Source organism: Ursus arctos, unplaced genomic scaffold (assembly GCF_023065955.2).
Source record: "Ursus arctos isolate Adak ecotype North America unplaced genomic scaffold, UrsArc2.0 scaffold_7, whole genome shotgun sequence".
In the NCBI taxonomy this organism is placed as follows: domain Eukaryota; kingdom Metazoa; phylum Chordata; class Mammalia; order Carnivora; family Ursidae; genus Ursus; species Ursus arctos.
Genome location: NW_026623089.1, coordinates 7,055,365 through 7,083,162, shown reverse-complemented (window position 1 = coordinate 7,083,162; position 27,798 = coordinate 7,055,365). Strand labels below are relative to the sequence as shown.

At 42.1% G+C, this 27,798-nt stretch overlaps 1 protein-coding gene across 1 annotated transcript; it reads left to right on the top strand.

The window, feature by feature from the left end:
* Positions 1 to 405: 405 nt before the first annotated feature.
* Positions 406 to 24,928, top strand: ABRAXAS2 (abraxas 2, BRISC complex subunit). Its single transcript, XM_026494354.4, has 9 exons — positions 406 to 593; positions 4,296 to 4,386; positions 8,417 to 8,453; positions 10,863 to 10,929; positions 17,362 to 17,552; positions 18,378 to 18,497; positions 18,994 to 19,078; positions 20,663 to 20,777; positions 22,738 to 24,928. Exons 1-9 carry the CDS (start codon positions 447 to 449, stop codon positions 23,205 to 23,207), a joined length of 1,323 nt encoding a protein of 440 aa, XP_026350139.2. The 5' UTR covers positions 406 to 446; the 3' UTR covers positions 23,208 to 24,928.
* Positions 24,929 to 27,798: the final 2,870 nt, after the last annotated feature.

Genomic DNA, 27,798 nt, shown 5'->3' with positions numbered 1-27,798 from the left:
CCTTCCAACCACCCGCAAGCCACCTTTGTCCTCCCCCCTGCGGGTTATTGGAGAACCACCCTTTCCCCCGTTACCCTCCCCCACGTTGTAGTCTCGACACTACAGCCAGAGTGGTCATATGAAAATGGAAATCACAGCATGTTACTTCTATGTCAAACCCAAACCATATGGTTGCTTGAATCATAGCCCTCCTTTCATCCTTGAGCACGGCAATATTGGCTTTTATCAGTAAGAATTTCATTTGTAAAGAGAAAAGACTATTTGGGGGAACTATCAAGGGCTATACAGAAGAGGCAGTGTCTGAGGTGTGCTGGGCGCAAGACCCACGCAGAGGACAGGTCCCCGGGGTCGGTTCCGATCGGATCGTGCAAATCTGCATTTCTCAGCCTTCGCTTGCAGGCGCTCCGACCCCCTGGCCTCACCCGTGGAAGACTTCATTTCCCAGGATGCCAAGGCGCGGGGTCGCCCGGAAGGCTGTTTTCCCTCCGCGGGGCATGATGGGGGAGTTGGAGATTTCCATCATGGCGGCTTCCATTTCGGGCTACACCTTCAGCGCTGTGTGTTTCCACAGCGCCAACAGCAACGCGGACCACGTAGGTGCCGGGCCCCCCGCCGCGGCCGCTGGAGCCTCCAGCCTTCGTCCCGGGCCGGTGCCAGTGGCCGTGCCGGGAACACTCGCAGCTCGCCCCCCAGGCTCCCGGGCCGGCCCGAGGGGTTGGTGACCCGGGCGGCTCCCGCCCCCGGCGAGCTCCTGCTACCCAGGGCTCCTTCGCCCCCGGGATGGGCCCCCTCACTCAGTGCCTGCCGCCTCCTGGCTCTCTCAGGACAGCCGTCTCCCTTTTAGCAAAGCTGTCTCGGTTGGCCGCCGGCAGTGTCAGGAGTCGCTTAGTGGAAACCAAGCGCCTGCCCCTCCCTGAGAGTCAGGCTTCTAGACTTGCGAGGGGCTCCCGGGGTCGGCAAAGAGCGGAGAGACCGAGCTTTAGTCTGGGAGCCGAGGCACCCAGCCCCGCCCGCCGGTCTCACAGGTTGTCGTGGGGTGCAAGGAGGGAAACCATGGCTGTCACTATTCATACTTGTTAGAAACGTTCGTGTGTTTTCTTCGCCTCGATGGAAAATGGAGAATGTAAACAGGAGTGTTAGGTGTAGGGTCGGCTTGCTTTGAAGTTGCATATTTAGTTCCTGGGCGAATGTTCTAAAACCACAGCGCTAGTCACAGTGAAATAGGGAAATGACAGGCCTACGTATGAGTGATCGGAAATGCATAGGCTTCGGAGCTCAGAGGGAGCAGAGCTTGTCTGTTTCAATGTCTTTATTTTACGAATTGTAATGTCATTCGGCTAGGTGGAAATTTCTTTGTGAAACTAGATAATTTTTATCTTTAAGTACATATGTAATCTGTCCAAATTGAGAGATGATTTTAAGAGATGTTAATAGTGAGTTATTCAAATTCATTTAATAAGTGTGGGGGTTTTGAGGTTATCATTACAAAGCAAAATGATACACTGTAGAATAAGGAACTGGATTTGGCTTGATGTCTGCAAGTCTAGCTTCCATTAATAAAAACTGATGTCATAGAGGTGATTCTGTTAGTAAATGGGATGGCTTTATTCTACTTTTCGTCTGTATAGTGTTGATGGTAGAGATTAATGATAGGAATACACACAACGTGGGTTTTTCCAGAGTTAGCAGATGTCTCTGGCGCTAAGGCCTTTGATACTACAGCTGGCTATTTACTAATGTAATGCAGTTCCATATATTGGTGATTTGTGATACTCCTAGTGTCCATGGAGGTACTAAATACGGTTTCAATAATGCTTTTTAACATCTCTAGTTCTTGGAGTACCTACTAATATCACAGTTTATGTAAAAGGCAAGGTTATTGTAAGAATAAGTAGCTACCTGTTGAAAAGCGGATAGTTTTTCTACAAATGGCAGGGAGATGGCTACGTTACTTAGATTGTTATTAACTTAATTCAAGAGCTATTCCTTTAATATCTGTGCTGTGCCAGTCATGGTGCTAGACTTTGTGGAAATTTTCACCATGACAGTAGTTTGCAAGTGTATTTTATATGACCATAGCTGGTTATGTTAGCCTTGCCACAATTATATATGTGCAATAATGTCAATTTTATGTATTTTTAAGTTGAGGAACCAAAATTTGCTTTTGTAGCACATTCTTGTTTTTTTCCAGGCAAGAAATTAGTTTAAAACCACTCATTCTGTAGAGCTGGGGCTAGCAAGCTTTTTCCAGATAAGTAAATATTTTAGACTTTGTGAGCCATGTGGTTTATGTAGCAACTACTCAGTTCTGGTGTTGTACAGAGAAAGCAACCATAGACAATAAATTAATTAGGGTGACAGTTTCCAATAAAACTTTATGGACTCTGAATTTGAATTTCATATGATTTTCACATGTCATGAAATATACCTATTTTTTTCAACCATTTAAAAGTAGAAACTATTCTTAGCTTGTGGGCTGTACACTAACAGGCATGAGGCCAGATTTAGCCCACACACCATAGTTTGCCTCCTCCTGCTATAAAGTAACAGTGGCTTGGGTAATCCAGACCAGCAGATAAGAAGCATTCTTTTATACTTAGCTTTAGAATGTCTTGCTGTCACAGTTGACTTTTTCAAACTGAGGACTATGATAGAGTTGCCAGATAAAATACAGGGGACTCAGTTAAATTGAATTTCAGATAAATAGGAAATAATTTTTAGTGTAACTATATCCTAAACATTACATAAAAAATGTTGTTTATCTGAAATTCAAATTTAACAGTATCCTATATTTTTATTTCCTAAATTTGGCAACCCTAGACCGTGGAACATTAGCGATCTGGAGATATGTTCTTGAAGTGTAAAGTTCGGTAGGAATTTTTAAAAAATTGCTTTCACTTTAATTTTTATTAACTTGTTACAAAGAGAAAGCTTCTCTTTGGTAGTGAGAATTCATAACTGAAAGACTTGCATAGGCTAAAACAAGCTTCTTTAGTCACTGTTTCTCAAACTAGTAGTCATAGATATTCCTTCAGGTTTGAGAGGATTTTTTTAAGGGGATTTGTGTATTACTCAGTTTGAGAAAAGCCCTATACATGATGATTTGGGAACTTAGGACACTCCCTCCCCTAATCCAATACAAAAGCTATGCTGTAAAGCATCTGTCTCTCCCTCTTCACCCCTATAGATTCCAACTGGGCATGTTTTTAAACTAGGAAATCCCTTTAATTGATTTGAAGGGTCAGCCTGGAATAGAAGGGTATGAAGTACAAGGTCAGTGTTTCCGCAGATATCCTCAGCCAGTGTGTATTGAGCACCTCCGATGTGTTGGGCACTGTGCTACTTGCTGAGATACAGCTGTGAACAAGGACAAAGTCTCTGCTCTCATGGAGCTTACATTTTAGTAGGTGTAGGCATTTGTTAATGTGAGGATGTACTATGGCCGACCGGGAGAAGACAGAAGAAAACGTAGGGGACAGAGTGTCTGGCACGCCTCGTTTCTGTTACATTGGCCAGGGAAGGCCTCTCTGATAAGGTGCTGTTAGAGTAAAGAGCCAAATGGAGGGAAGGAGCAAGCCATGTGGTTATCCCGGAAGGAAGATTGCAGGGCAGCCTGTTAGCTCACCCTCTATAGGGAAGTTACTGAGGCACATAATGTTCTCCAACTGTGCTTGTGCTCGACATGACAGCAAGTGCTCCCACAGTAGGTTATGTGCTGTGTAATCCAGGATTTATGGCCTAGGTTCTCCAAAGGTGTAAAGAAACTAACCTCGGCATTTATTAAGGAAGAACGTTCATGGGAGTGAGTGATTTATTTGCTGAAATCCTCATTTCCCACGCCCTGTAAAAGAGCAGTTTGTTGTGCATTGCGTTACCTTCTTTATCCTTCTATCATTAACAGTGCTTTTAAAACAATGAAATAGATTGTGTGCTGTTTCAAGAAAACAACCTTGGAATATTTCTGCTTCCTGAGCTTTTTCAGTATTGGTTATTACACTCAGTAGGATTTAGGAAATGAATTCACTCTACTTATTTTTGTTTCAAAAAAAACAGGGTTTTTTTGAAGGGATTAAAATATTTCATCGTGTATGGAATCCTTTTTTCAAACAATCTAGTTAATAGATACATCTCAGATTGCTTTAGTCTTGTCGGTTTATAGAATAGTAGTTTTTATGGCAAGCTTATTTGGATTATTGTTAAAATTATTAAAATTATAATGCCCTCAATTCCTCTTAATTCCAGCAAAAAATCATCTTTATTTTTAGTCTGCAACTGTTTTCTTCTATTACTTTTAGGAAGGATTTCTGCTGGGAGAGGTAAGACAAGAGGAAACCTTTAGCATCAGTGACTCACAAATCAGCAACACAGAATTTCTGCAAGTAATTGGTGAGTTTATCACTGAAATACTGTTTCTGTATCAATGCTGTTTGTTTTGTTCTTTTGCCCTTAACTGGTTTTAATCTGAAAGATAAAAAGAGTACATAAAAAGCAGCTAAATCTCAATGCAAATCATTTGGGCTGATAGCTGCTATGAAATGTTTTATAAGTCCGTGTGAACTTGCAGTGCACGGCTGTAAGTTTAGGTGGTCCGTAAAGCTCTTCTTATCCACCAACTGGTCTTTTAGTGAATTGCTGTGAGCTATTTCTCTTGATAGTCTCTTCAAAACCACAGTGAACCCCTAGTTTGCATATTGGGCTATTCCCCATTGTCAACGTCACCACATACTGTAATGCAAGGATCTTTTGGGCTGGTCCTTCCTGGAGGAGCCTGGCGAAGATGTTCACACTTGTTTATATGAGCTATTTGCTAAATCTACACAGCCTTCTGAAGAACAAGCCAGTCAGTCAGTTTTGGGTGATAGCTGGGGAAGACGAAAGAGTATTTATAGACCTGCTCACTGTCTTTGGATCAGTCTCTCTCTCTCTCTCTCTTTTTTTTTCTCTTTGGATCAGTCTCTTTTTGATATATAGGGATCAGACTCCTTTCAGCTGCACCTTGAGCGTGTCACGAAACAGCATATCCTGATACTCAGAACACAGCAAGGGACATTTCACTTAAGCCACCACCCCTTACTGACCATCCGTGTGTGAGGCATGTGTCAGGCAATGAGAGGAATACCCAGATGCATCCCTGTCTTCCGGAGTGTGGGGAGGATAAGACAAGTGCCCAGAAGTCCCAGACGACCATACAAGATGAGTGCTGTAAGAAAGGAAAAGAGAAAATCCCATCAGTTGGAAAAAAAAACCTGCTAGTGGGTGAAAGCAGTAGAGAGTAAAGGTGTCAGGAAGGAGGTGAACTTAGGGTCAGTGGGCGGCGCATTCAGGGGAACACAGAACAAGGAGTGCACGAGATATACAGGGAATCTGGCCTGTTTCTATGTGATAAAAATACAGAATGTGTGAAGGTGAGTGGTTTCTGGTTTGAAATATTGCTGGAAGGTTAGGTTATGTTGGGGCCACATGATCAATTTCAAGCCTTCTAATTCTGACAGCCTTCTGGTGCATGGGTTGAGAGGCCAGGATGAGGATTGAGGTGGGGTTAGCATTGGGGGAAAACAAGAAACAGTTCATTTCCTAAAGGACCCAGACAATAAAACCCACTCCTCGCAATACTGACTTGTTAAATAAAGACTTGATATTCTGGATACAGCTCTTCTTTCACTGAGGTTTTGTTTTTGTTTTGCTTAACTCTTTAAAATCCTAAAATAGAGAATTTGGTTTCATTGAACATGGGTGTAGTTTTATTGTTTGCACTTGGATTTTCAAAACTAGTTTGGTATAATAAAATTCCAAACATAGTTAACTGACACCAAACTGTGCAAAAAAGAGCTCTTTTACCTGGCGTGACCATAAAATAGCAGTTCTGATGAATAGTCTGGCTATTTATTTATTTATTTTTAAAGAAATAGAATGGCAGATAATTTAGATTGTACAGCTTCATGCACTGTATCTGGTTCGTGAACTTTCTGGTTCTTGCTAGATATGTTTCCATGGTATTGTAGATAGAGAGAAGTACCAGTCGATAGAGTCCCAGTTAATGCAGTGCCATGATGACCATCTCTGCACAACGTTTAATTTATTAGCTCTATTCAGTTCATCGTGTGCAACAATTGGGGTTCTCATGGGCATAGTGTTTGCTGGTATTATCTTAAATGTATTGTTATCGTTATAATAGTTTCCTTTTAAAAATAAATATATGTTAGAAATGGAGACAGGGACTCTAAACCTGGGTTGAAAGGCCAAACGTTAAGTAAAGTGCCATGAGTAGTATTCCAGACCAGTGGTATCAAGAAACTTTCTGGGGGCGCCTGGGTGGCACAGCGGTTAAGCATCTGCCTTCGGCTCAGGGTGTGATCCCGGCGTTATGGGATCGAGTCCCACATCAGGCTCCTCCGCTATGAGCCTGCTTCTTCCTCTCCCACTCCCCCTGCTTGCGTTCCCTTTCTCACTGGCTGTCTCTATCTCTGTCAAATAAATAAATAAAATCTTTAAAAAAAAAAAAAAAAAGAGAGAAACTTTCCGGCATAGCCTAATCTCCAGAATAAGATGTTTTAAATAAAAGGAATTGACTAAAGTTGTTATTTGTTGCAAATGTCTGAATCCACGCACAGACACTTTTACTCTGTACAGTCAGGACTTCATATAGAATGCTACATTCTGATCACGAAGTGTTGCTTTCATATTCATTTTAAAAGCTGGGCTGACTCACTTTAAGCAGAGCTGTCCACCCTTAGTTCTAGAAGGGGAGGGAGCAGACAGTCACTGAAGAGCTTCCTTAGTTAATTAGCTGATGCCACTGCAGTTACTGGAAAGGATGGAGGAGGGAGTAGTGGAACTGTTGAGTCTCCACCAGGAGGAAAAGCAGAGGTAGGAAGATCAGTGAGAACAGCCGGTAGTCGGGGTGGGGGGTGGGGGTGGGGGAGGAATTCTGAGGAAATGGGTGCAGAGAGGCTATATATACACGAAGGGGAATTTACCGTGTGGATGAGCTCTAGAGGCATGGCAAACTCTAGAATCCCAGGCGAGGCTGCCCTGTTCCTGCCTGTTTCCCGAGGTCTGTCTATCAGCCAGTGTGCCAGCCAGCTTCATTCCAGTCTGCAGCTAGATCACGTTTGAGGCCTTCACCCTGTTTTCTCCATGGGGTGTTCAGGCGCTGCAAAAAGTCATATAGCGAAAGGTTCAACTTGCTTAAGCAAATGCCACATGATATCTAAGGCATATCTTTAGTATGCTTATTTAATCCCAGTTGTAAATCATGACAGAAGTCTGCTGGGGCAGTTGATGACAGCAGTGTGTATTTGGGGTTCAGATCAACTCTAGGGGTTTTCTTAAAATATTCGTTCCTTTAAAGTAGAAGGTAAGCTTCTCGTTCTTTACCCTAAACCTTCTGTAAAGTTTTTGCTACAAACGTTCCACATTCTAATCGTTTTACTAATAGTGTCGCAGAAATCAGGTAGGATGGCGTACTGTATTATTGCTGGTGGTAAAAGAAGGAACAGTTTCTGCATGAGGTTTTCTTATTTGCATCACTGTGTCAACAGCCGTGCCAGGCAATGAACTCGTCTTTCCAGCGGAAGGATTGCATCTGTGTGTGTGTTTTGGCAGCACTGACATCAGTACAGAAGCTAATGGGCAGAGTCCCATGGCCTCCAGGGTCGTGGTTTCGTTTTAATTGCGTTAAAATTGCAGCCTGGAACTCTGCGGCTGTGGCTTTTTAAACAACAGGTGATGAGTTTCTGTCCAGAAGAATGTTATTAATAGGATCGAGTGGTTAATTAGTCTCATGGTCTTAGAAAGCAAACAGATCCTAAGCCCCCTGATGAGCTTGAAGGAATTGGTCACTCTGGTTAATCACAGCAATCTTTCTAGAAGCCTTTAGGATCTGCCTTATGAAGGACCGTGTCCCTTGGTGCTGCCCATCTTTGAAAGGGTTAACAGGCCTCCAGAGCTTCCTCCTCCCTTCCCCTTCAAAACACCTGGCCCAATTTGTCCTGAGCCATTAGTGGGTTATTGATGGTAGGGTGGTTAGGCCTTCCTCTCCCCAGGCTGCCCTCACACTGCTTGTCCACTTTGATCGAACGCTTGCAGTTAGCGGTTACTTTTTTCTCTTACGCTTTGTTTAGCTAGATGAGATTGCATGAGGGCACACAGTGGCTGCGTGTTCCTGAATATAAGCTTTCTGATGTGTACTCATCAGACGGGGGCAAATGGAAACAGAGCGTGTTCTCTGGTTTACTTTGTCCTGAGTGTCAGTGCTGAGAAGACACACTGCTCTCACCAGTGTACACACAGCACCTTTTTGGGAGAGGGACTGTCTTTATTGTTTGGGGCTTCAGTAAACAAACAAGGGAGCTCTTTCATACTCGCCTGTGTCTTACATGATTAACTAAGCTGTGTTCCTTCTTTCTAATTACAGAAATCCATAATCATCAGCCGTGTTCAAAACTTTTTAGGTAAGCAGCCTTCTTTGTCACTTTTAGTCCTTATTAAAAGATTAATTAAGTACTAGTGAATTTAGGCTTGTAGCTGATTGTGGCTATAAAGTCACAGATGTACCCGAGGGCATCCAAATTCACTTGTTTCTTGAGTGCCCAATGTGTGTTAGGTTCGAGAAAGGGGAGGGGATGGTATAAAATCGTGGCCTCCGTGGTTTACAGTGGAAGCCTATCCCAGCAGCCTCCCAAGCAAGGGCTTTTCAGCCACAGAGCAAGACGTTAACCAGGAATCATAGCTAGATAAAAGAATTGAATGGGTGTTTTTAAGAAGAATAAAAAATGTTCAGTGTTCAACTTTAAAATGTAAGGAAGGGGAATATAGAACTTTTTCTTTTTGTGTGTATGTAAGTTAGCATACACCAGTTGCATACTAAGACCAACTAAAGGACAGCAAGAGAAAGAAATGGAAGGAGCTACATTCAGAAGGGAGGGAGCAAAAGGCAGACATGTGGAGGGTGAGAGAGACAAGGGCCAGTATCCTCCATCCACCAAACTTCTTCCCAGACAATATGCAGGCCTCTGCCTGCTCTCTCCGCCCCAGAGCTCTCTACCTGCTGGCTGGTATGATGATTTCAGCTCTATCTTAAACCCCCCTGAGGGCATGTTCTACCTTCCCAGAAGCCAGTACTTCCCTTCCCCAAGCTTCCCCACACTAGTAGGATTCAGCGTTCTTGGTCAGCACTCCCTTCTTTAACACGTGCCAACCCCTGGTGCCTAGCTGTTGCTGCTTTCACCCTGACCCCTGTCCCGTTCTCAGTGGGCCCAAACACCAGGCCCTTGCACCCAAGAACTCCTGGGGCCCCCCAACCCCGCCACACACACACACACACACACACACACACACACCCCTATCCATTGATGATTTTAAAGGATTGTCTTCATGCAAGATGGTTACCTATGGACAAAGTCTGAAAGCAGCCAAGATCCTCATCACTTTTAGATTTACACATAACTGAAAGAGGAGTGGAAAACAAGACGAGCAGTTCATTTGAGAAGAATCTCAGAGCAAATGAAATGATTCAGGCCCTGGTCCACACATTGGCTGTGTTTGGTCCACGCAAGTGTCCTACTTGGCCCTGACTCTGCGAAGCTCTTCTAGGTGTGCCCTGCCTTGCCCTTCTGAGGAATTCCTTACAACACTGTCAGTAAAGTTGTCCCAGAAGGATTTAACTAAGTTTAAATCATACACCTATAATTCTCAGAGCTAAAAGAAACCTTAGAAATCATGTGTCTATTCCATACTCTTTCTTCTGTGAAAAGGGAAGTGGAGACCACATAGGTTAAGTGACTTGCCCAAGATCATACGGTGAGAAGCAGAGCTGAGCTGGGGCTGGTATCTCCTGATTCCCAGTTCAGTGGCTTGTTTTTTTTGTTTTTTTTTGTTTTTCTTTTTTTTACTATTTCTTGAAATTCTTACTGCTTCATAAGGCCTGGGCTTAAAGGTGGTGGGAGGAGGGAGGAAGGATGGCATTCCTTTTTTTTTTTTTTAAGATTTTATTTATTTGAGAGAGAGAGAAAGAACGAGAGGAAGGAGGGGCAGAAGGAGAGGGAGAAGCAGGGTCCCTGCTGCCCCGTGCGGAACTCGATCCCAGGACCCTGGCATCATGACCTGAGCCAAAGGCAGACGCTTAACCGTCTGAGCCACCCCGGGCGCCCCAAGGATGGCATTCCTAAAAGCACAGTCAGTGGTAGGAAAGCCCACACACATCATTGTGCCTGCTCACCATGGGATCCGGGTCAGGTAGGTCTGTTTGAGGGACAGACCTGGCTTCAAATCCCAGCTCTTCCATCTACCATCTGTATGGTTTGGGGCAAGTCACTTAGCCTAAGCATCTTTATCTACAAAGATGGAAATAAAACTTGAGACATGTTGGGCTGCACTAATACCTACTTACCAGCATTGAGGCAAGAATGAAATGAAATAAGATGAGAAAGCATGCAGCCAGGCCTCTTAAGCATTCAACAGATGTTCATTTCCCTTCTTCATTTCTTAGAAAATGAGCTCCTGTATCTTTTTCTCCCCCCACAAATAACTGATACTTAGAAACAAGGAAAAGATGTCACAGCCATTGGAAACCACACATTTTCTGATTACTTGCCATCAGTACCTCCCACATGTGGAAGTAATACCTTTTGAATGTAGCAGTCTCTTGAGTATTCTTTGATGCAAAAGATACCTTATATCATCAGTAAAGCATTGAGATTGATTTCTCTGGTTATCTGTTGAAGATAAGCAATTATATCTTTATATCTTGATTACCAACTTTTAGAATCCAATGACCCATAGATGTGTGAGGCTAAGTGTATTCATGTCAAAATACCATGCAATTTTAATAAAATATATTTTCTCTTTGAAATAAAAAACAGTTTTTATGACTATGCAAGCAAAGTTAATGAAGAGAGTTTGGACAGGATTCTTAAAGATCGGAGAAAGGTATGTTCTATTTGTTGCCCAGTCTGATTTGGAAATCACTCTTCATCTTATCACCTAAACTTAAAACCAGAAAGGAAAGTAAAATGAAACCATATGATTTCATATTAATGTACGAGAGTTCTGTTGACTTAAGTAGGTTTTAAGGGCAAGTTGCAGATGTGAGACAATGTTTATAACCTATCAATAGAAAAAAATTTAGATATTTATAGTATGATTCCATTATATAAAAATCAGAAGGAAAAACAAGAAGTGTACTCTAGAGAGTTAAAAATTAGTTGAATCTGGGTGGTTCTATTTTTCTCTTTTGTAATTTATTATTTTTTTATTTTTATTTTTATTTTTTTAAAGATTTTATTTATTTGGGGGAGAGAGAGAGCATGGGGCAGGGGGCAGAGGGGGAGCAGACTCCCCGCTAAGCAGGAAGCCTGACAAGGGTCTCGATCCCAGGACCCTGGGATCATGACCTGAGCCGAAGGCAGACACTTAACTGACTGAGCCACCCAAGCGCCCCTGTTTTGTAATTTAAAAAATAATTTTGCAAGTATCTTATATATGTGCATTAATTTTATAACGAGGAAAAATATTTCTAAAAAATGTAAGTCATAATTAAATGTCTGTGGAAATGTTACCATTTCAAGTTCAATTAATGTCAAACATAGATATTTTCCCAAAAGGTTATGTGTTTATTATTTCTGTCAACATATGCATATGACGTTCTGATCATGTATGGTAAGCAAGTCTGAATAGAATTGAAAATGAACCAGTTTTATTGCTGCAGCATTGTCTGATGATCTCATTTATAATTTACTCTGTTGTACCATGTGTGGGTTTTACTTTTTTACCTTGAAAGATTAATTCCAGGAGAATAGATTCGTTATTAAACCATCCCTTGAGGAAAAAAAATTATTAATAAAAGGTTTCAGTTTGTCACATAGAAAACAAAATGCCTTTGTTTAGAAGCGTGTATTGTGAAAAAGCTTTTAAAATATTACTCGTGGAAAAAAAGAATCAGTACCGTGGGACTTGGTCCCCGAGCTGTTTGAAGAAGGGCATCAGGAGTAAAAGTGCAGTCAGTCGTCAGCCTTTCTGTTCTGCGGGCTGCCTCAGTAGCACCGTCAGTTGGAAAAGCAGAAAGAAAAGCAGGTAAGATGAAAGGAAGACTGGGAAGGCTGGAAGAAAGGACAGACGGCTTTGTGGATGATGATGCCTCAGGAGGTGCTCGGTCACTGTAGAGTCTGACCCCCTTGCCGCCCACCTGGGAAAGGGACTTAGAGCAGCCCCAGGCATCGGGGTCCAGCCCTCTTGTTTCCAGTGACTTGCTTAGGAGCATATATTCTGGAATCTCTTGGGAGTCTGTCCTTCCTGCCCCAGCCACCAACCTATCTCCTCATTCCATTTATTTTCATATTTGAGACAACGAACTTTTATTATACTTTCTAAAACAAATTTATTCCATGAAAATTCTCATCAGAGCACAGTTTTTGTTTGTTTGTTTGTTTTTTAGATTTTATTTATTAATTTGACAGAGAGAGAGAGTCAGCGAGAGAGGGAACACAAGCAGGGGGAGTGGGAGAGGAAGAAGCAGGCTCATAGCGGAGGAGCCTGATGTGGGGCTCGATCCCAGAACACCGGGATCACGCCCTGAGCCGAAGGCAGACACTTAACGACTGCGCCACCCAGGCGCCCCACAGAGCACAGTTTTCTAGAGCACTCACTACACGTTAAAAGTAGCAGGAGTATTCTTTTTTGTTGTTATTCGAGAGATTTTATTTGAGAGAGAGAGAGAAAAAGACAGCATGAGCGGGAGGGGCAGAGAGAGGGGGAAGAGAGAATCTTAAGCAGACTCCACATGGAGCGCGGAGCCGGACTCAGGCTCATTCCCACTACCCTGAGATCATGACCTGAGCTGAAACCAAGACTCAGACACTTAACCGATTGTGCCACTCAGGTGCCCTGAAGTATTTTTTTTAAATAGATGAAAAAATTTAAAGTGGCAAAAATGAATAAAGAATATGAACAGGAAATTCACAAAAGAAAAAGAAATCCCCAAGTGGCCAAGAAATAAATGAAAAGATGTTTATCTTCAATCAGGAAATGCAAATTGAAACAGCATCATACTTATGTTTTTGCCCATCAGATTAGCGAAAGGGTAAAAGGATTGCTAATACCCAGCTTTGGTAATACCACTGTGGGCAATGGGGAAGCTGTAGTTGGCGGGAATGTAAATTGATAACAAACGTTTAAGAAGAGTTTTACAATAATAGAATTCTATTTTTAAATTTTCTTTATTGTTATTATTATTATTATTAATTTTAAAGTAATCTCTACGCCTACCGCGGGGCTCGAACTTCCTATCCCCGAGATCAAGATTTACACGCTCCACCTACTGAGCCAGCCAGGCGCCCTGCAGTAACAGAAGTTTAAATATGCGGTTCCACCTTTAGGAATCTGGCCCAAGTAAACATTTGCATGATATGAAAGGCTGGTGTTAATGAATAGTTTAACTCTGCGCCAGGCCATGTTCTAAGCACCTAGTTGGAACTGGAGGTAAATTGCTATTCTTACCATCCCCATTTTACAATTGAGGCAACAAGGGTGAGTAAATTGCTGAAGGTCCCTAGTGAGTAATGGTGGAGCCCAAGCTTAAACCCAGCAGCCTGGCCTCTGAACCCAGCATACAAGGATGTTTCTTGCGTCTTTACTTAATAGGGAGTTTTGTTTTTTTTTTAAGATTTTATTTATTTATTTGACAGAGAGAGCCAGCCAGCGAGAGAGGGAACACAGGCAGGGGGAGTGGGAGAGGAAGAAGCAGGCTCCCAAGGGAGGAGCCTGATGCGGGGCTCGATCCCAGAGCTCTGGGATCACGCCCTGAGCCAGAGGCAGATGCTTAACGACTGAGCCACCCAGGCGCCCCAGTAGTGAGGGTTTTGAAAGCAACTTAAATGTCCACCAGTGGGAATAGTCAAGTAGGTTGTGCTGGCACCTCTATACTGTGGGATATGAGGCAGCCATTAAAAAAATGAGAGAAGTTCTCGGATAATGACCTAGAAAGATCTCAAAGTTGTGTTACATGAAAAGAGTAGTGTTGTAATTTGAGCCTATTTTATGTAAAAACAAAAATCTGAATGAGTATTTAGATGTACAGAAAAAGATCTGGAAGGAAGGCAACCAAACTTAAAAGTGTTTACTTTGGGAAGGGGAGTGGGGAGGTGCTGCTGATAAAGGGAAACTTTATGTGAGAAATTTGTTTGTAACCGTGTTTTCTAATTGAAAATAAGTTGAAAAAAAGAAAAGGACTCTACCAGGTAGTTTTTTTAGCAGTAGATAAGGACACATTTCTAAATTAATTTGGGGGTTTAAAAATCGGATTTGCCAGGGGGTGCCTGGCTGACTCAGTAGAATGTATGACTCTTGATCTCTGGGTTGTGAGTTCAAGCCCCACGTTGGGCGTTGAGCTTATTAAAAAAAAAAAAAAAATTGGGGCGCCTGGGTGGCTCAGTCAATGAGCATCTGACCCTTGATTTCTGTTCAGGTCACGATCTCAGGGTTGTGGGATTGAGCCCCACGCTTGAAATTCTCTCTCCCCTTCTGCTGCCCCCCTCCACTTATGCACTTGCTTTCTCTCTCTCTCTCTCTCTCTCAAGTACACAAATAAAATCTTAAAAAGTAAAAAATAATAAAAAAATAAAATTGGATTTGCTGTTTTGATCTGTAGTATACCCGCCGTAAGTTGTTATCTGGAGAGCATGTGGCTCTCAAATATAGACACTCCACAGCATTGCTCAAGCATTTTTTTTTTTTAATGGTAGACTTAAGATAGAGGCTAATGTTTTGTTTTTTGTCTTTTTTAAGTAGGCTCCACAGCCAGTGTGGAGCCCAACATGGGGCTCGATCTCACAACCCTGAGATCAAGACCTGAGCTGAGATCAAGAGTTGGACTCAACAGACTGACCACCCAGGCGTCCCAAGGCTCATGTTTTTGATATGAGAATCCCCCAGTAGGAACAACTTGGTCGTCTACTGCAACGTGCAGAATTACTGCCCTGGCAGAATCCATCTTGTGTTTACAAAGTTTGCACAAGCCTCAGGTTTTAGGCTAAGGCCAAAAAAGCAAGTGAGAGGGGAGTTTCTGCCTTCTGGAAGCATCATCTACTTCAGATGATGATAAATGTAACTGCCACCTTGATACCATTGTAAGGCCAAAAGGCACACAGTGTGAGAGTGACAAGCATGCCCAGTATTGGGGACGATTGCTTGGGCTCCAAAAAGTATTAAGTGAATGTCTAGTTGAGATAGAGAGGAAAGTATGAAAAGTGGTCTATGAAACCTCAGCAGAAATAAGGTTATAGGGAAAGATGTCCACAGTTTTTCATCATGGGAATTGTCTGAAATGGGCTTTTTAGCATCAATGAGGTAGTTTCTTGGTAGTCTTGCAACTAGCTTGTTAACTCTACAAGATAGAATTGTAGGTGTCACAAGTGTGAATTATATGAAGATTATTCCTCTGAAAGTCTCTACAACAGAGATTTTCAAACTTTAGTGTGCACAAAAAAAAAGCTCAAGGAACTTATCTTAAATTCAGATTCCTGGTTCTACCCTTGGACGTTCTAATTCTGCAGGTTTGGGTGGGCCCAGGAGCATCTTGGGAAGCTCCCGGATGTCTAGCAGATCACATTATAAGAGATACTCTTCCAGAGAGCCTATCAGTCTAATTCACGTAGGCAGTTTAGTTATCCTATGGTTAGAGCTGATGAAGCTAAACTTCTTAAATCATTGTATCGAGGTATAATTGAGGTACAGTGAACTGCACATACTTACAGTATATACTTTGATAAGTTTTGAAATATTCATATACCCATGAAACCATCAGCATAATAAGATAATGAACATATCCTTGCAAGTCTCCTTGTGCCCTTGTCTTTTTTTAAAAAAATATATCCTGTTCAAGTATAATTAACATACAGTGTTACATTAGCTCCAGGTGTACAGTATGATTCAGCAATTCAGTACATTCCTCAGTGCTCATCATGATAAGTATACTCTTAATTTTCTTCACCTGTTTCACCCATCTCCCCTTCACCCCCCCTTTGGCAATCACCAGTATGTTCTCTGTATTTAAGAGTATGGTTTTTTTTTTATCTCTTTCTTTGTTACTCAAATTCCACATACGAGTAAAATCATGTGGTATTTGTCTTTCTCTGACGGATTTCTTTCACTTAGCATTAAATCCTCTAGGTCCATCCGTGTTGTTGCAGATGGTAAGATTTCATTCTTTTTTGTGGCTGAGTAATATTCCATTTTCTATATCTCTGCCACTTCTTTATCCATTCACCCTTTGACGGACATATGGTCTGCTTCCATACTTTGTCTGTTGTAGATAATGGTGCAATAGACAATAGGTGTGCGTGTATCTTTTCAGATTAGAGCTCTTGTACTCTTTGGGTAAATACCTAGTACTGGAATTACTAGATCATGTGGTAATTCTGTTTTTAATTTTCTGAGGAACCTCCACACTGTCTTCCAGAGTGGCTGGACCAGTCTGCATTCCCACCAGTGGCGCACAAGGGTTCTTTTTCTCCACGTCCTCGCCAACACTTGTTTCTTGTGTTTTTGTTGTGTTTTTGTTTTTTTGTTTTCTAGCTACTCTGACAGGTGTGAAGTGGTCACTCACTGTGGTTTTGACTTGCATTTCCCTGATGATCGGTGATCTTGATCCTCTTCCCTTGTGTCTGTTACCATCTGTATGTCTTCTTTGGAAAAATATCTATTCATGTGCTGTGCCCATTTTTTAATTGTATTATTTGGTTTTTTAGTGTTGAATTGTATGAGTTCTTTATGTATTTTGGATACTAACCTCTTATTGGATACATCATTTGTAAATATCTTCTCCCATATAATAAGTTGTATTTTAGTTTTATTTCCTTTGCTGTGCAGCTTTTTATTTCATTTTTTGTTTGTTTGTTTTGGGAAAGAGAGAGAATGAGCATGCGTGGGGGTGGGGGGGGCAGAGAGAGAAGCAGACTCCCCTCTGAGCAGGGAGCCCGACGAGGGACTCGATCCCAGGACCCTGGGATCATGACCTGAGCCGAAGGCAGACGCTTAACTGACTGAGCCACCCAGGAGCCCAAGCTTTTTATTTTGATGTAGTCCCAGTAGTTTATTTTTGCTTTTGTTTCCCTTGCCAAAGGAGACGTATCTAGAAAAATGTTTCTACGGCTAATGTCAAAGATTACTGCCTGTGTTTTCTTTTAGGAATTTGGTTTGTTTATTCATTCACCTGTTGATAAACAATTGGGTTGTTTTTAGTTCTGAGCTGTTGCATGTCAAGCTGCTACGAACGTGTGTACAAGTGTTTGTATGGGTACATTCAGAATTCAATTTGTAAGATTTCATGCAATTTTTCGTCCTTTTTTCCTTCTGTTTTTACTGCAGAAAGTTATTGGATGGTACAGATTCCGGCGAAACACACAGCAGCAGATGTCGTACAGAGAGCAGGTTATCCACAAGCAGCTCACCCGCATCCTTGGGGTGCCCGACCTCGTCTTCCTTCTCTTTAGCTTCATCTCCACCGCCAACAATTCCACTCATGCTTTAGAATACGTTCTCTTTCGACCAAATCGAAGGTAAAGAAAGCGTTCCCACCATCTTCAAATGAATAGTAAAGATGTTGGTGCATGTACTTGGGATTTATGACTTTGAAAATGTGCATTTTATAGCATCTTTAAAGAGAAGCTTTTATAATTCTCTTTCAGCTAGTTTTCTTTGAGAGAAGGTATTTTCCTGTCAGTTGTATAAATTAAAATTGTTTTTGAATCAAGAAGCATTAGGAAGATATGTTAATTATGCATAAATTCTTACAGGAATAAACAGCTGGAAATCATCATTTGCTTCTCCGTAATCCATTATGTAGAAATACAGTTCTGCTCTGGAAGTCTATAATTTTAAAACCAATTTCAAAGACAAAATTGTCAAATTGATCCACCTACTGGTTAATGAGGGTTTTGCATTGTGAACTCGTGAAAGCAAAAAAAAAAAAACCAACCAAACAAACAAACCAACCCCCAAAATATGATTATGATATCTATCTGTAAATAACAGAAAGGTTTCCTTCTGGAAATTCACTTGTAAACTATATTACATTGGCATCAACAAAAACAAATTGTTAAATAGCCATTTGCAAGGTTTCATTAATTAATAGATCAGCAGGTATTTCCTGAGCTCTTACGATCTCCTCAGCACTCCGCCGGTTGCTTTGGGGGCAAGACCTCTGCTGCCAATGAGTTTACAGTCGGGCTTCTACTAACGCAGGCATCCCTGGGTTGTCCGTGCAAGTAGGTGCGCCGTGAGACCTGTTAGGTCAGCAGTGCAGAGTCCCCAGCTCCTACTGCCAAGACCCGCAGTTCGGGAAGAGCAGCGCCTTAACATGGTCTCTCTTGATCCTCCCACAGGTATAATCAAAGGATTTCCCTTGCTATCCCCAATCTAGGCAATACCAGCCAGCAGGAGTATAAAGTGTCTTCAGTGCCAAATACTTCTCAGAGTTATGCCAAAGTTATCAAAGAGCATGGGTGAGTTGAAAGTAAAATCAAAATGTCTTCCTGTCTTTCGTGAAGATTTATGGAGACATGTGAAATCAAGTGTGTTGTGAATGAAACTGAAGACCACAGTCAGGTCGTCCTCTAGACCACCACCACTGTATGTCAGAATTTTATGCTGATCGAGAAGAGAGTTTATTTTTACCAATAATTTTTTTTTAACGTTTGCTACAGTTTTTTTTTTTTTGATATAAAAGTTTGGACAGAGTATATATATTTCTGAGGTTCCAAAAGCTAAATATGGCCACTGAAAAATGTATAGCCTTTTATTATTTTTTAAGTTGTCTTGGTAACATGGGTTCTTTTTTTTTTTTCCTCCTGTAATTCCAGTAGCGTGGGCATTGTTGCTGAGACAGTCCCTTGGAGTTGCAGTGTTTATGTAATAGATTGAGGTGGAAATGATAGGAAAATGCCTTTCGGGTCCATAGCAGTTATAATAATTTTGTGACCTCTTTTTCCTCTCTTCCAGTACTGACTTTTTTGACAAGGATGGAGTCATGAAAGACATCAGGGCGATTTATCAGGTTTATAATGCACTTCAGGAGAAAGTGCAGGTAACTGATTCATTTACTAGTTTTTGTCTGTTTTATAATGCCCAAGTGCTTTTAATTCTACTTTAATTTTTAATAACCTCCCAACTGACAAATGAATCATAGTCCAAAAGTCAGAATGTGCTTTCCCAAAATAATCTCAGATGTGCAGGGCGGTTACTCATGCCGGCCTACAGAAGGCTGTCTCATTATGTGCCGAAAGTAGAGAGTCTGAACTACAGCATTAATATTACTATTCTGAATACTCGTGACCCCATTTAGAACAGTGTTTTCTTTCGGGAAATCTGTTCTGAGGTTAAAGGATTGCTGAGACCACAGCTGTCGCCATCAGTACACTCAAAGTTGAGCCTGCATCAGAGAGCACCCATAATTGGTACAGCTCTGCTCCTTTGCCCTGGGTCACTCGCTTTGCCCCCAGCTACCTCCATCGAGTGGGAGGCTCTCACTGGAGCCTGTTCATTCCTAGTCATTCATGCAACAAATATTTATGGAAACATCTCCTACAAGCCACTTAGTGAGCGAGGTGCTAACAGTACTTTCCCACGATCTTTTCATCATCCCCAGTGTGTTCTTAGGAGTCGTTTGCCCTAAACCCTAAGAACAAAGGAGGCTTTGAGAACAAGAAGGAGGGTGATAGGTCTGAAGAAGCTCTCCCAGGCCTGGAGAGAGTCTAGCTTTGAGGAAGAAGCCCCAAGGAATAGAGAAAGGAATGTAGGCAGCTGCTGAAAAAGAAGAAAGCAGAGGGATCGCCTGGGGCTAAAGAAGAAAGCCTGCAACAGGCAGTTTCCAGTGTCCGCGTTCCGCAGTCAGCTCGCGGCCCACCTGGTGGTATAGGGAGCTTGAAACAGGCTCACTGGTGACTGGCCTACTTTCCAGCAGTTTCTGGGATTTTTGCTATGGAAGGAACGTGCAGTGAAAAACAGCTTTTTGTCCTAAGTTCATGACCATGCTCTTTTCAGACCATCAGCACTGTCTAGCGGACTTCAAAGCGGCTGTTCTGCATTTCAGTGCCGATTGAATTAGGCCTGCTCTGCAAACACCAGTCTCACGCAGAGCGCCCCGATGTGGATGGTCAGGTGGCAGAGACGCAGTCTCACTAGCTGTCTTTATTGAGTTTCGACTTTGAAACTTACTTTCTTTCCACTCCCCCTAATTACAGATATTTTCTGTTAAATAAATCTATTTGTGACATCTGATTTTTGATTGTTGGTTATAAATTGAATATGAAAGCATCCCATTCTTGTCTTTTGTTCATCCTTTGTGTGCTAGACTGGTATCAAAAATCCCATTTTTAGTTTAATAAAAAAGAATAATTGAGGGAAAAAATTAAATCTTTCCCAACTTACCCTAACTTTTCAAGAATTTACGGGCTAAATAGATAATCATCTTCACAAAATTAAGAAAGCGAGTCAGTGAACAACAATACTGGTCCCTTGGACCTTCACGATTTTGTTCTACCTCATGGGTCTGCTTTTTAACTCGATAAAGCATCTGGGCTCTTCCTAGGGTTGCAGTCCGTGCTATCTTCATGGAATGCCCTGTGCTTGGATTTGGAACTGATCGGTCTTATTGTCATTTTTCCCTCAGGCAGTGTGTGCAGATGTAGAAAAGAGTGAGCGAGTTGTTGAATCTTGTCAGGCAGAAGTGAACAAATTAAGAAGACAAATCACTCAGAGGAAAAATGAAAAGGAGCAAGAAAGAAGTGAGTTTCCTATTAATTTCACCGTTCAATATCAGGGAAACGTCTTGTTTCAAACATCAAACCATATGAAGAATCACAGGAATCCTTCTACAGTCGTCAAGCCCCACGTGAGGCTGTTTGTGAAAGAGCATTCACTTGTACTTCCAGAAGAGAAGTACTGTTTCTCATGGTACCCTTTCAAGTATCTGAAACTAGAAGAAAAAGAAGATTAACTGTAGAAAGGCTGAAGGCACTTAGAGTAAATCCCGAGAAGTGATTGCTGCAGACTTGTGGCTGAGTTGACTACTGGGATCTATTTACAGCGGCTGTGATGTTTCTTACTGAGTTAACCCCAGCAAACCTAGCGTGCAGGGACCGCGTCCTGTGTTCATCACATAGCCGCATAAAGGAGCTTCCTAATATTCTTTTCACTTCATAGTTGATTCATAGTCAGGGTCACAACAAAGGCTTTAAATGTCTGGTTTTTGGTAGCTGTGGATGAATGGATACAATTGAGCTAAGGAACCGGCTGGTTGAATGAGAATGAGGCCCAAGAACCTTGATTCTAGCATGGGAACAGACATGTTTGCTCTTCCACCACCAGATTTAACATTTGTACATTAAATTTATAACCTTTCCTAGTTTAATAAGAATATTTGCAAACCAATTAACATGTAATTTATATTTCTGAGTAGATGATATCTAATTCATGTTTAGTGTTATATTTTTTGAGAAACAATCAGAAATGCAGACAGGGATTTATGTACAAGAATATTAATCACAACTTTATAATTCTAAAGTCGAGAAACAGCCAATTGGAGGAGTAGAATAAATAGCAGTAGAATAGTTGAATAAATTATGGCATTTCTGTATGGTGGAATATTGTACAGCCATTGAAGTGAATTTTTAATGACGTGGGATAATGCCCAGTATATAATCTTAAGTGAAAACAGTAGGATATAAAATGGCATAAACATATGATCTCAGCTGTGTTTAAAATACACAGACACACACATACACAGGGCTGGATAATGAACCTGGAATTCAGAAAAGGGGGGAGGGGCCGGCATAAATCTTGTGCTCTTTTCACCAAAAGTCTGATGGTGTTATCTGGGTAATAGAATTATGGGTGATTTTATTTTCCTTGTTCTTTTCTCAGTTTTGTACCAGTATTTTTCAAGGCTAGAGACTCAAAGATATGAGTCCAGATAGGCCCTGGACTGTTCCAGAGCAGGCATAAAAATACGCTGTGTTGGGAGCCTGGCTGGCACAGTTGGTGGAGCGTGAAGCTCTGATCTCAGGGTTGTGAGTTTGAGGCCCACACTGGGTGTAGAGCTTACATTAAAAAAAAAGACAGGAAGAAAAAAAGTGCTATATTTATGGTCCAGAACCTGGAAAATTGGCTACCTAACACAGTGCTTTAGAACTTTTAAGGAGAAAATGGCGTATGAGTGTATTGTGACCGATAGTTGTAAAGAAAGATGCTTTTTGATGCAAAGCCTGTCAAGGAGGAGACTCACGTTCAGCTGAGTGCCAGGGGTGGTGAGGACCATGTGTCTCATCCTCCGTCCCCACAGTCTGAGAGCACAGTGAGCAACAGGGGAGGGAAATGGCACAGGGACCTGCAGTTAAAAGACCTGCATCTAAGTACCAGGGCCCCACATCCAGCCGCTCCTTTAGTGAAGTCACTTCACCTTTCTGAACTCTGGTGTCTCTGCCTAATAATTTGGAAGCAGTGGTATTGATGATGACAATAATACTTCAGAAGGTTTTCTGGGGCTTAAATGGATTGATGTACAGCAACAGGATTTGTAAGTTATGAAGTACTATGCAAATGTAAGATAATTCAAATTGAGTCCGTCATCAGTTTCACTTCTTTTTGTCATTTTTCCAGAACACTCAGGTTGACCGCTTAATGCAGTGAGATGCAAAGCTGTGCAAATAGAGAAAGCGTTATGATTTTCTTTCTGTTTTTGTCCAGGATTGCAGCAGGCGCTGATCAACAGACAGGTGCCAAGTGAAAATTTGGGGCCAGCATTCAGCCCTCGGATGCCCTATTCTGGGCTTGCAGGCGAAGGTAGAAGTACGCTTGGAGATGCAGAGGCCTCTGATCCTCCTCCCCCTTATTCTGATTTTCACCCAAACAATCAAGAAAGTACTTTGAGCCATTCGCGCATGGAAACTAGTGTCTTTATGCCTCGACCTCAAGCCGTGGGTTCTTCCAATTATGCTTCCACCAGTGCCGGACTGAAATATCCTGGAAGTGGCACAGACCTTCCTCCTTCCCAAAGAGCAGCTGGAGACAGCGTTGAGGAATCAGATGACAGTGATTATGAAAATTTGATTGACCCCACAGAACCCTCTAGTAGTGAATACTCCCATTCGAGGGATTCTCGACCCATGACACATCCCGACGGGGGCTCCAGGAACACTCAGACCTCCCAGATTTAGCTAAACAAAGAAACTCTCCACCTAGCACTGTTTTTCTTAATTGCTTATTGAGAGAGTTTTTTGAGGACTTAATCTGGGGGGAGAACTGCGTTTTCAGACCCCTGGCCACCCAACAGGAGGGTCCTTGGGCACAGAGCTGGTAGGAGCCTCACATCCGCCGGTTCTCACCTGCAGACACAGTGTGCAGATTTCACGACAGATCATTAAGATAATCAGATTGTCCTAATTCTGGTGCGATTCATGGATGTACTGGTAATTTAGGCAAAGTGAAACTTATCAACGTAGTTTCTGTTCTTTAAAATAAATTGGAAGTTAGAGACTAAGCACAATTAGTCTATAAATGTTCTATAAATCAAAAACTTACCTCTTGCACTATCATGCCTTGAAATTTACTTTTTCAAAGGGAAACGAGTTTAGCAGCAGCCTTCAAAGAACCTTCTTTCTATGACGAGCCAAATTCATCTTTGCCAGAACGAAATTTTGGTAATTCCAAGAAGCCTGATTGGAACAAATGGGATGTACCTTCTCTTGTCTGCATGACTTTGTGAGATCAAAAGAGAGGGCTTTGTTTCAACTTTTTTCTACTAGCCTGATACATATTGTCACTTAAAATGGTTGCCTTTAAAAAAAAATGTAGAAATACTAATCACCAGTAAGTAATCATCCAAATAAGTATGTCATGAAATAAATTACTTATTTTTCTTTTGGGGAATTACAGTGACTGCTGCGTTGCACTAGCCACATTTATGGTCTCTGTTCTGGAGTCTTAAAGATGAAGGACACACAGCAGTGGATAACAAACGAGTTATGCTCCAGACCTGAGTTCTATGATGAACGGATTCCAGACACAGTGGATTTAGCCGAGTTCATACATAAGGGATATAATTCATTTAGCTCTTCTGACAAATCCTAGTGTTAGTTTTCTTTGTGGAGGAAAAGACATTTAATAAACTGTTTGGGAATCTTGGTGAATAAAGATTCATTTTAAATCTGAATAACCATACTTATTTTTTTTTTAATTGCCATTTGGAGGATAGTTGCGGAATGTGTAGAGACTTTCTGTTGAGATGCACTTATATTTTTATTTAATGACTGCTTGTTTTCTAGTTTTGCCCAGAATGTGTGAAACCACTAAAGACGTTCGTGAGCACGTTAGGCTCCTGGTTTGGAAATGACAAGACCCACCGTACGTGATGAGGTCAGCCCACGAAGTTAACGCTTTGGGACATAACTGCCTTTCCTTTGAACTAGCTAGAACCTGTGAGAATAAGGAAGGTGTCCGAGAGGCTTCAAATCCAGGTTCCAAAAAAGTAGTTGCATTTTGTTGGAGAGAAGTTTACTCCCTGAGCTTCAGTTCCAATACAGAATTACCCAGTGTAGACGGAAACATGAAATACTAAAACTGCCATTCTTCAGAGAGCCACGCCGTAGAGTCTGTGTGTTCCTGCTCTCATGGTTTCGTTGGCCTTACGCCACTGCCATTGGATTTGAAACGTCGCAGACCACTTTACCTGCAAACATGTTCCGGTTTTTATCAGCTCCCCTTTAGCAGCTTCAGCCCCAGTGTGAATTTTTTTTTTTTTTTTTAAGTGCCATTGCCATCTTCTCTGTTCAGATTTTGACATTCAGGAAAATATCTTTATTTTTATGCCATACTGAAACCTACAATGTATATCTGACAAAGCAGTTCAATGTGACAATAAAGACTTATTTAATCATGGTACCGTTGTTTTCATGTGTGTCTGTGCCCCCAGAAAGGTCTCGCCTCGGTGTTCTCATTCAGGCTGCTCTCAGGAGGCTTAAAGGTCACGAGAACTCATCTGCATGCAGAGTTTTGGTAAGGCTGGTTTCGGGGGAAATCCAAGAACACAATTCACTAAAATGTTTCTGTTGATTTCAAGGAGCGTATGTTGAGTATCAAGAGAGAGGAGTATCAGTCGAGCACAACACCGAGTGTTAGTCCCCCAAAGGCACCTTTCAAGTAAGAACAGATCTTGTTTGAACAGACTCCTCAGCCTGAGTCAACCTAACCATCTGGAGCTTACAGAGCTTGGTGCTGTTAGAGTGTCTTAGGAGCGACAGAACCGCCTAGGATGACACCTACTAGAAGAGCGTTCTGGATTCCGTGGGAGCCATTCCCAGCGAGGGATGTATCTTCCCAAATCCGAGGCGGTAGTCTGTTTTCAGGGGATTTTAAAATGTGGGCTGTAGCCCTTTAGATTCTACTCTGTCTCCTCCAGCTCTTGAGAGAGAAAGAGACTGGATTCTTTTACTTAGAAGTCTGGAAATACTTAATTACATGTTGTAATTGGCCTTTCTGGAGAAAGATCAAAACATAAAAACGGAAATCTCCCCAAACATTCAGACCCTAAGGATATAGGTTTTAAAATTCCAGACAAAGTGGAGCAGTGACAACAACTGCTTTCCTAAAAAGATTTCAACGTACCGTCTTGTGAATCCGTATCTTCAGGAGGTGACAAAAGAGCCTGGGGGACGTAAAATAAAAGTATAATAGAAAGAAAGAATGGTTATTAACTGCATTCTGGGTCTGCTCTTCCTTGAGCGTACATTTCATTTCAGTTACTCAAAGATCGTTCTTCTACAAGGTTCTGCATCCCTCTTCCCCACGGCAAATGTAATTCTGCCGGACGGGGAGACTGAAAGGGAAACTGCTTCTGCAATGTGGTGCTAATGAATGATGAAAATGTTTACTTTCCGACTTCATGGCAAACAGATTTGAAAAAGTTCTAGGATTTTGCTGAAATTGTCTTCCTTTTTACAGTGACTTTTGTGATGTCCTGAATAAAACAGGAGAGTCCAGACGTAGGGCACATCCAAATTGGGTTACTCTGGGGTTACGCTGACCCCTGGGGATGGGGGAAGGGGCACCCCCTCTCTAGTGCTGAGGCCTTAGAACATCAGCAGGGAGATGTGCCCTCGAATGCCAGGTACCACACATGGTCCAGAATGTATACCAAGAAATGGCTTTTCTAATCTGTGTGCACAGATTTAGCAAAAGGACGTTCACTGTAGCATTTGCCTTAACAGCAAAAAACTGGAAATGCATGCTAATGACAGTGGAATTGTTAGGTGCGGTACACAGAAGTAGTCTGCAGCCATTAAAAATACCGGGGTATGGGGTGCCTGGGTGGCACAGCGGTTAAGCGTCTGCCTTCGGCTCAGGGCGTGATCCCGGCATTATGGGATCGAGCCCCACATCAGGCTCTTCCGCTATGAGCCTGCTTCTTCCTCTCCCACTCCCCCTGCTTGTGTTCCCTCTCTCGCTGGCTGTCTCTATCTCTATCGAATAAATAAATAAATAAAATCTTTAAAAAAAAAAAAATACCGGGGTAGAAGTCAAAAAGATGTCTTGCCATGGAAAGAGGGGTTTTAAGTACATGAAGAAAGCCAGGTTTCCAAGTAGTGTGTAAGTCATGGTCTTATTCTTACGGGGGAGAAATAGGTAAACTGCTGTTGATAGAAAACAACATGGAAGGATATTCACCCAAGTATCAACAGTGTTGTCCCTAGGCCAGGGCCACGCAAGGTGATTTTTTCCCCCACCCTTCTTTGTATTTTCTAGTATTTCTGCCATAAGTTTTTGTATAATAAGAGACTTTGGAAATGGCGGGTCATTGGTTACACGAATTATTTCATGCACACCACCCAAGAGGGGATCCTGTAGACATCCTTGATTCTCCGGGTCTCTTTGCCACCACACTGCAGTGTTTTAGATTTGCGACCAATGTGGATCAGCCTTGTGGAGGCTGCCAACTTCCCTGCATGCAAATTTCATTTCACTTCCAGATGAAATCATGTACTTACATTTTGTTTTGCATTGGCATGGATTTTTTCCCTAAAACAACTAGAGCCAATTCTACTTTTCTTTGTTTGGAACCCATTTCCTAAATTTCCAAGAAGCATGTAAGAAAGGCCTTCTGAGGTTGAAAGTGATTCAGAACTGAAGCAATTTTGAATTTCTCTAAGGCTTCCTACAAACTGGATTTGGGGTGTTAAACCGTACGAGTGATTTCCTTGATCTTGCAGAGAAGTAGATTCATGTGTCCTCCTTGCTATTACTCTTCAGTACGGTATCCTTCCTGCTTGGGGAACCTTACCTTGTGTTGAGTGTTAGCAGGTGTAGACCCTTGATGGTCCACACCGCATACAAACAGTCTGGGAGGTGTTTGATTCCAAAGCAAATATATGCTTGCTTGACACATTAGCTGTGGCTAACCAGTTGTCGGCACTGCTTGGTAGAGCTCGAGGCCACTGGTCATTAGTTTTGATTGATTAGAAACAGATGTGGTTTAGGGGCACCTGGGTGGCTCAGTCGGTTAGGTGTCTGACTTCAGATACCTGCAGTGGGCTCCCTGCTCAGCGGGGAGTCTGCTTCTCCCTCTCCCTCTGCCCACCTCCCATGTGTGCACACTCTCTCTCTCCCGAATAAATAAAATCTTGAAAAAGAAACAGATGTGGTTTAGCTGTACTAAAATGTGGACCATCCAAAAGACCTTTTAGACAGTTTCAGGGTGTGTCGTGTGGGAGGAATTTGGAGACCATACCTAACCACGCTCTAGAAACCGGAAGT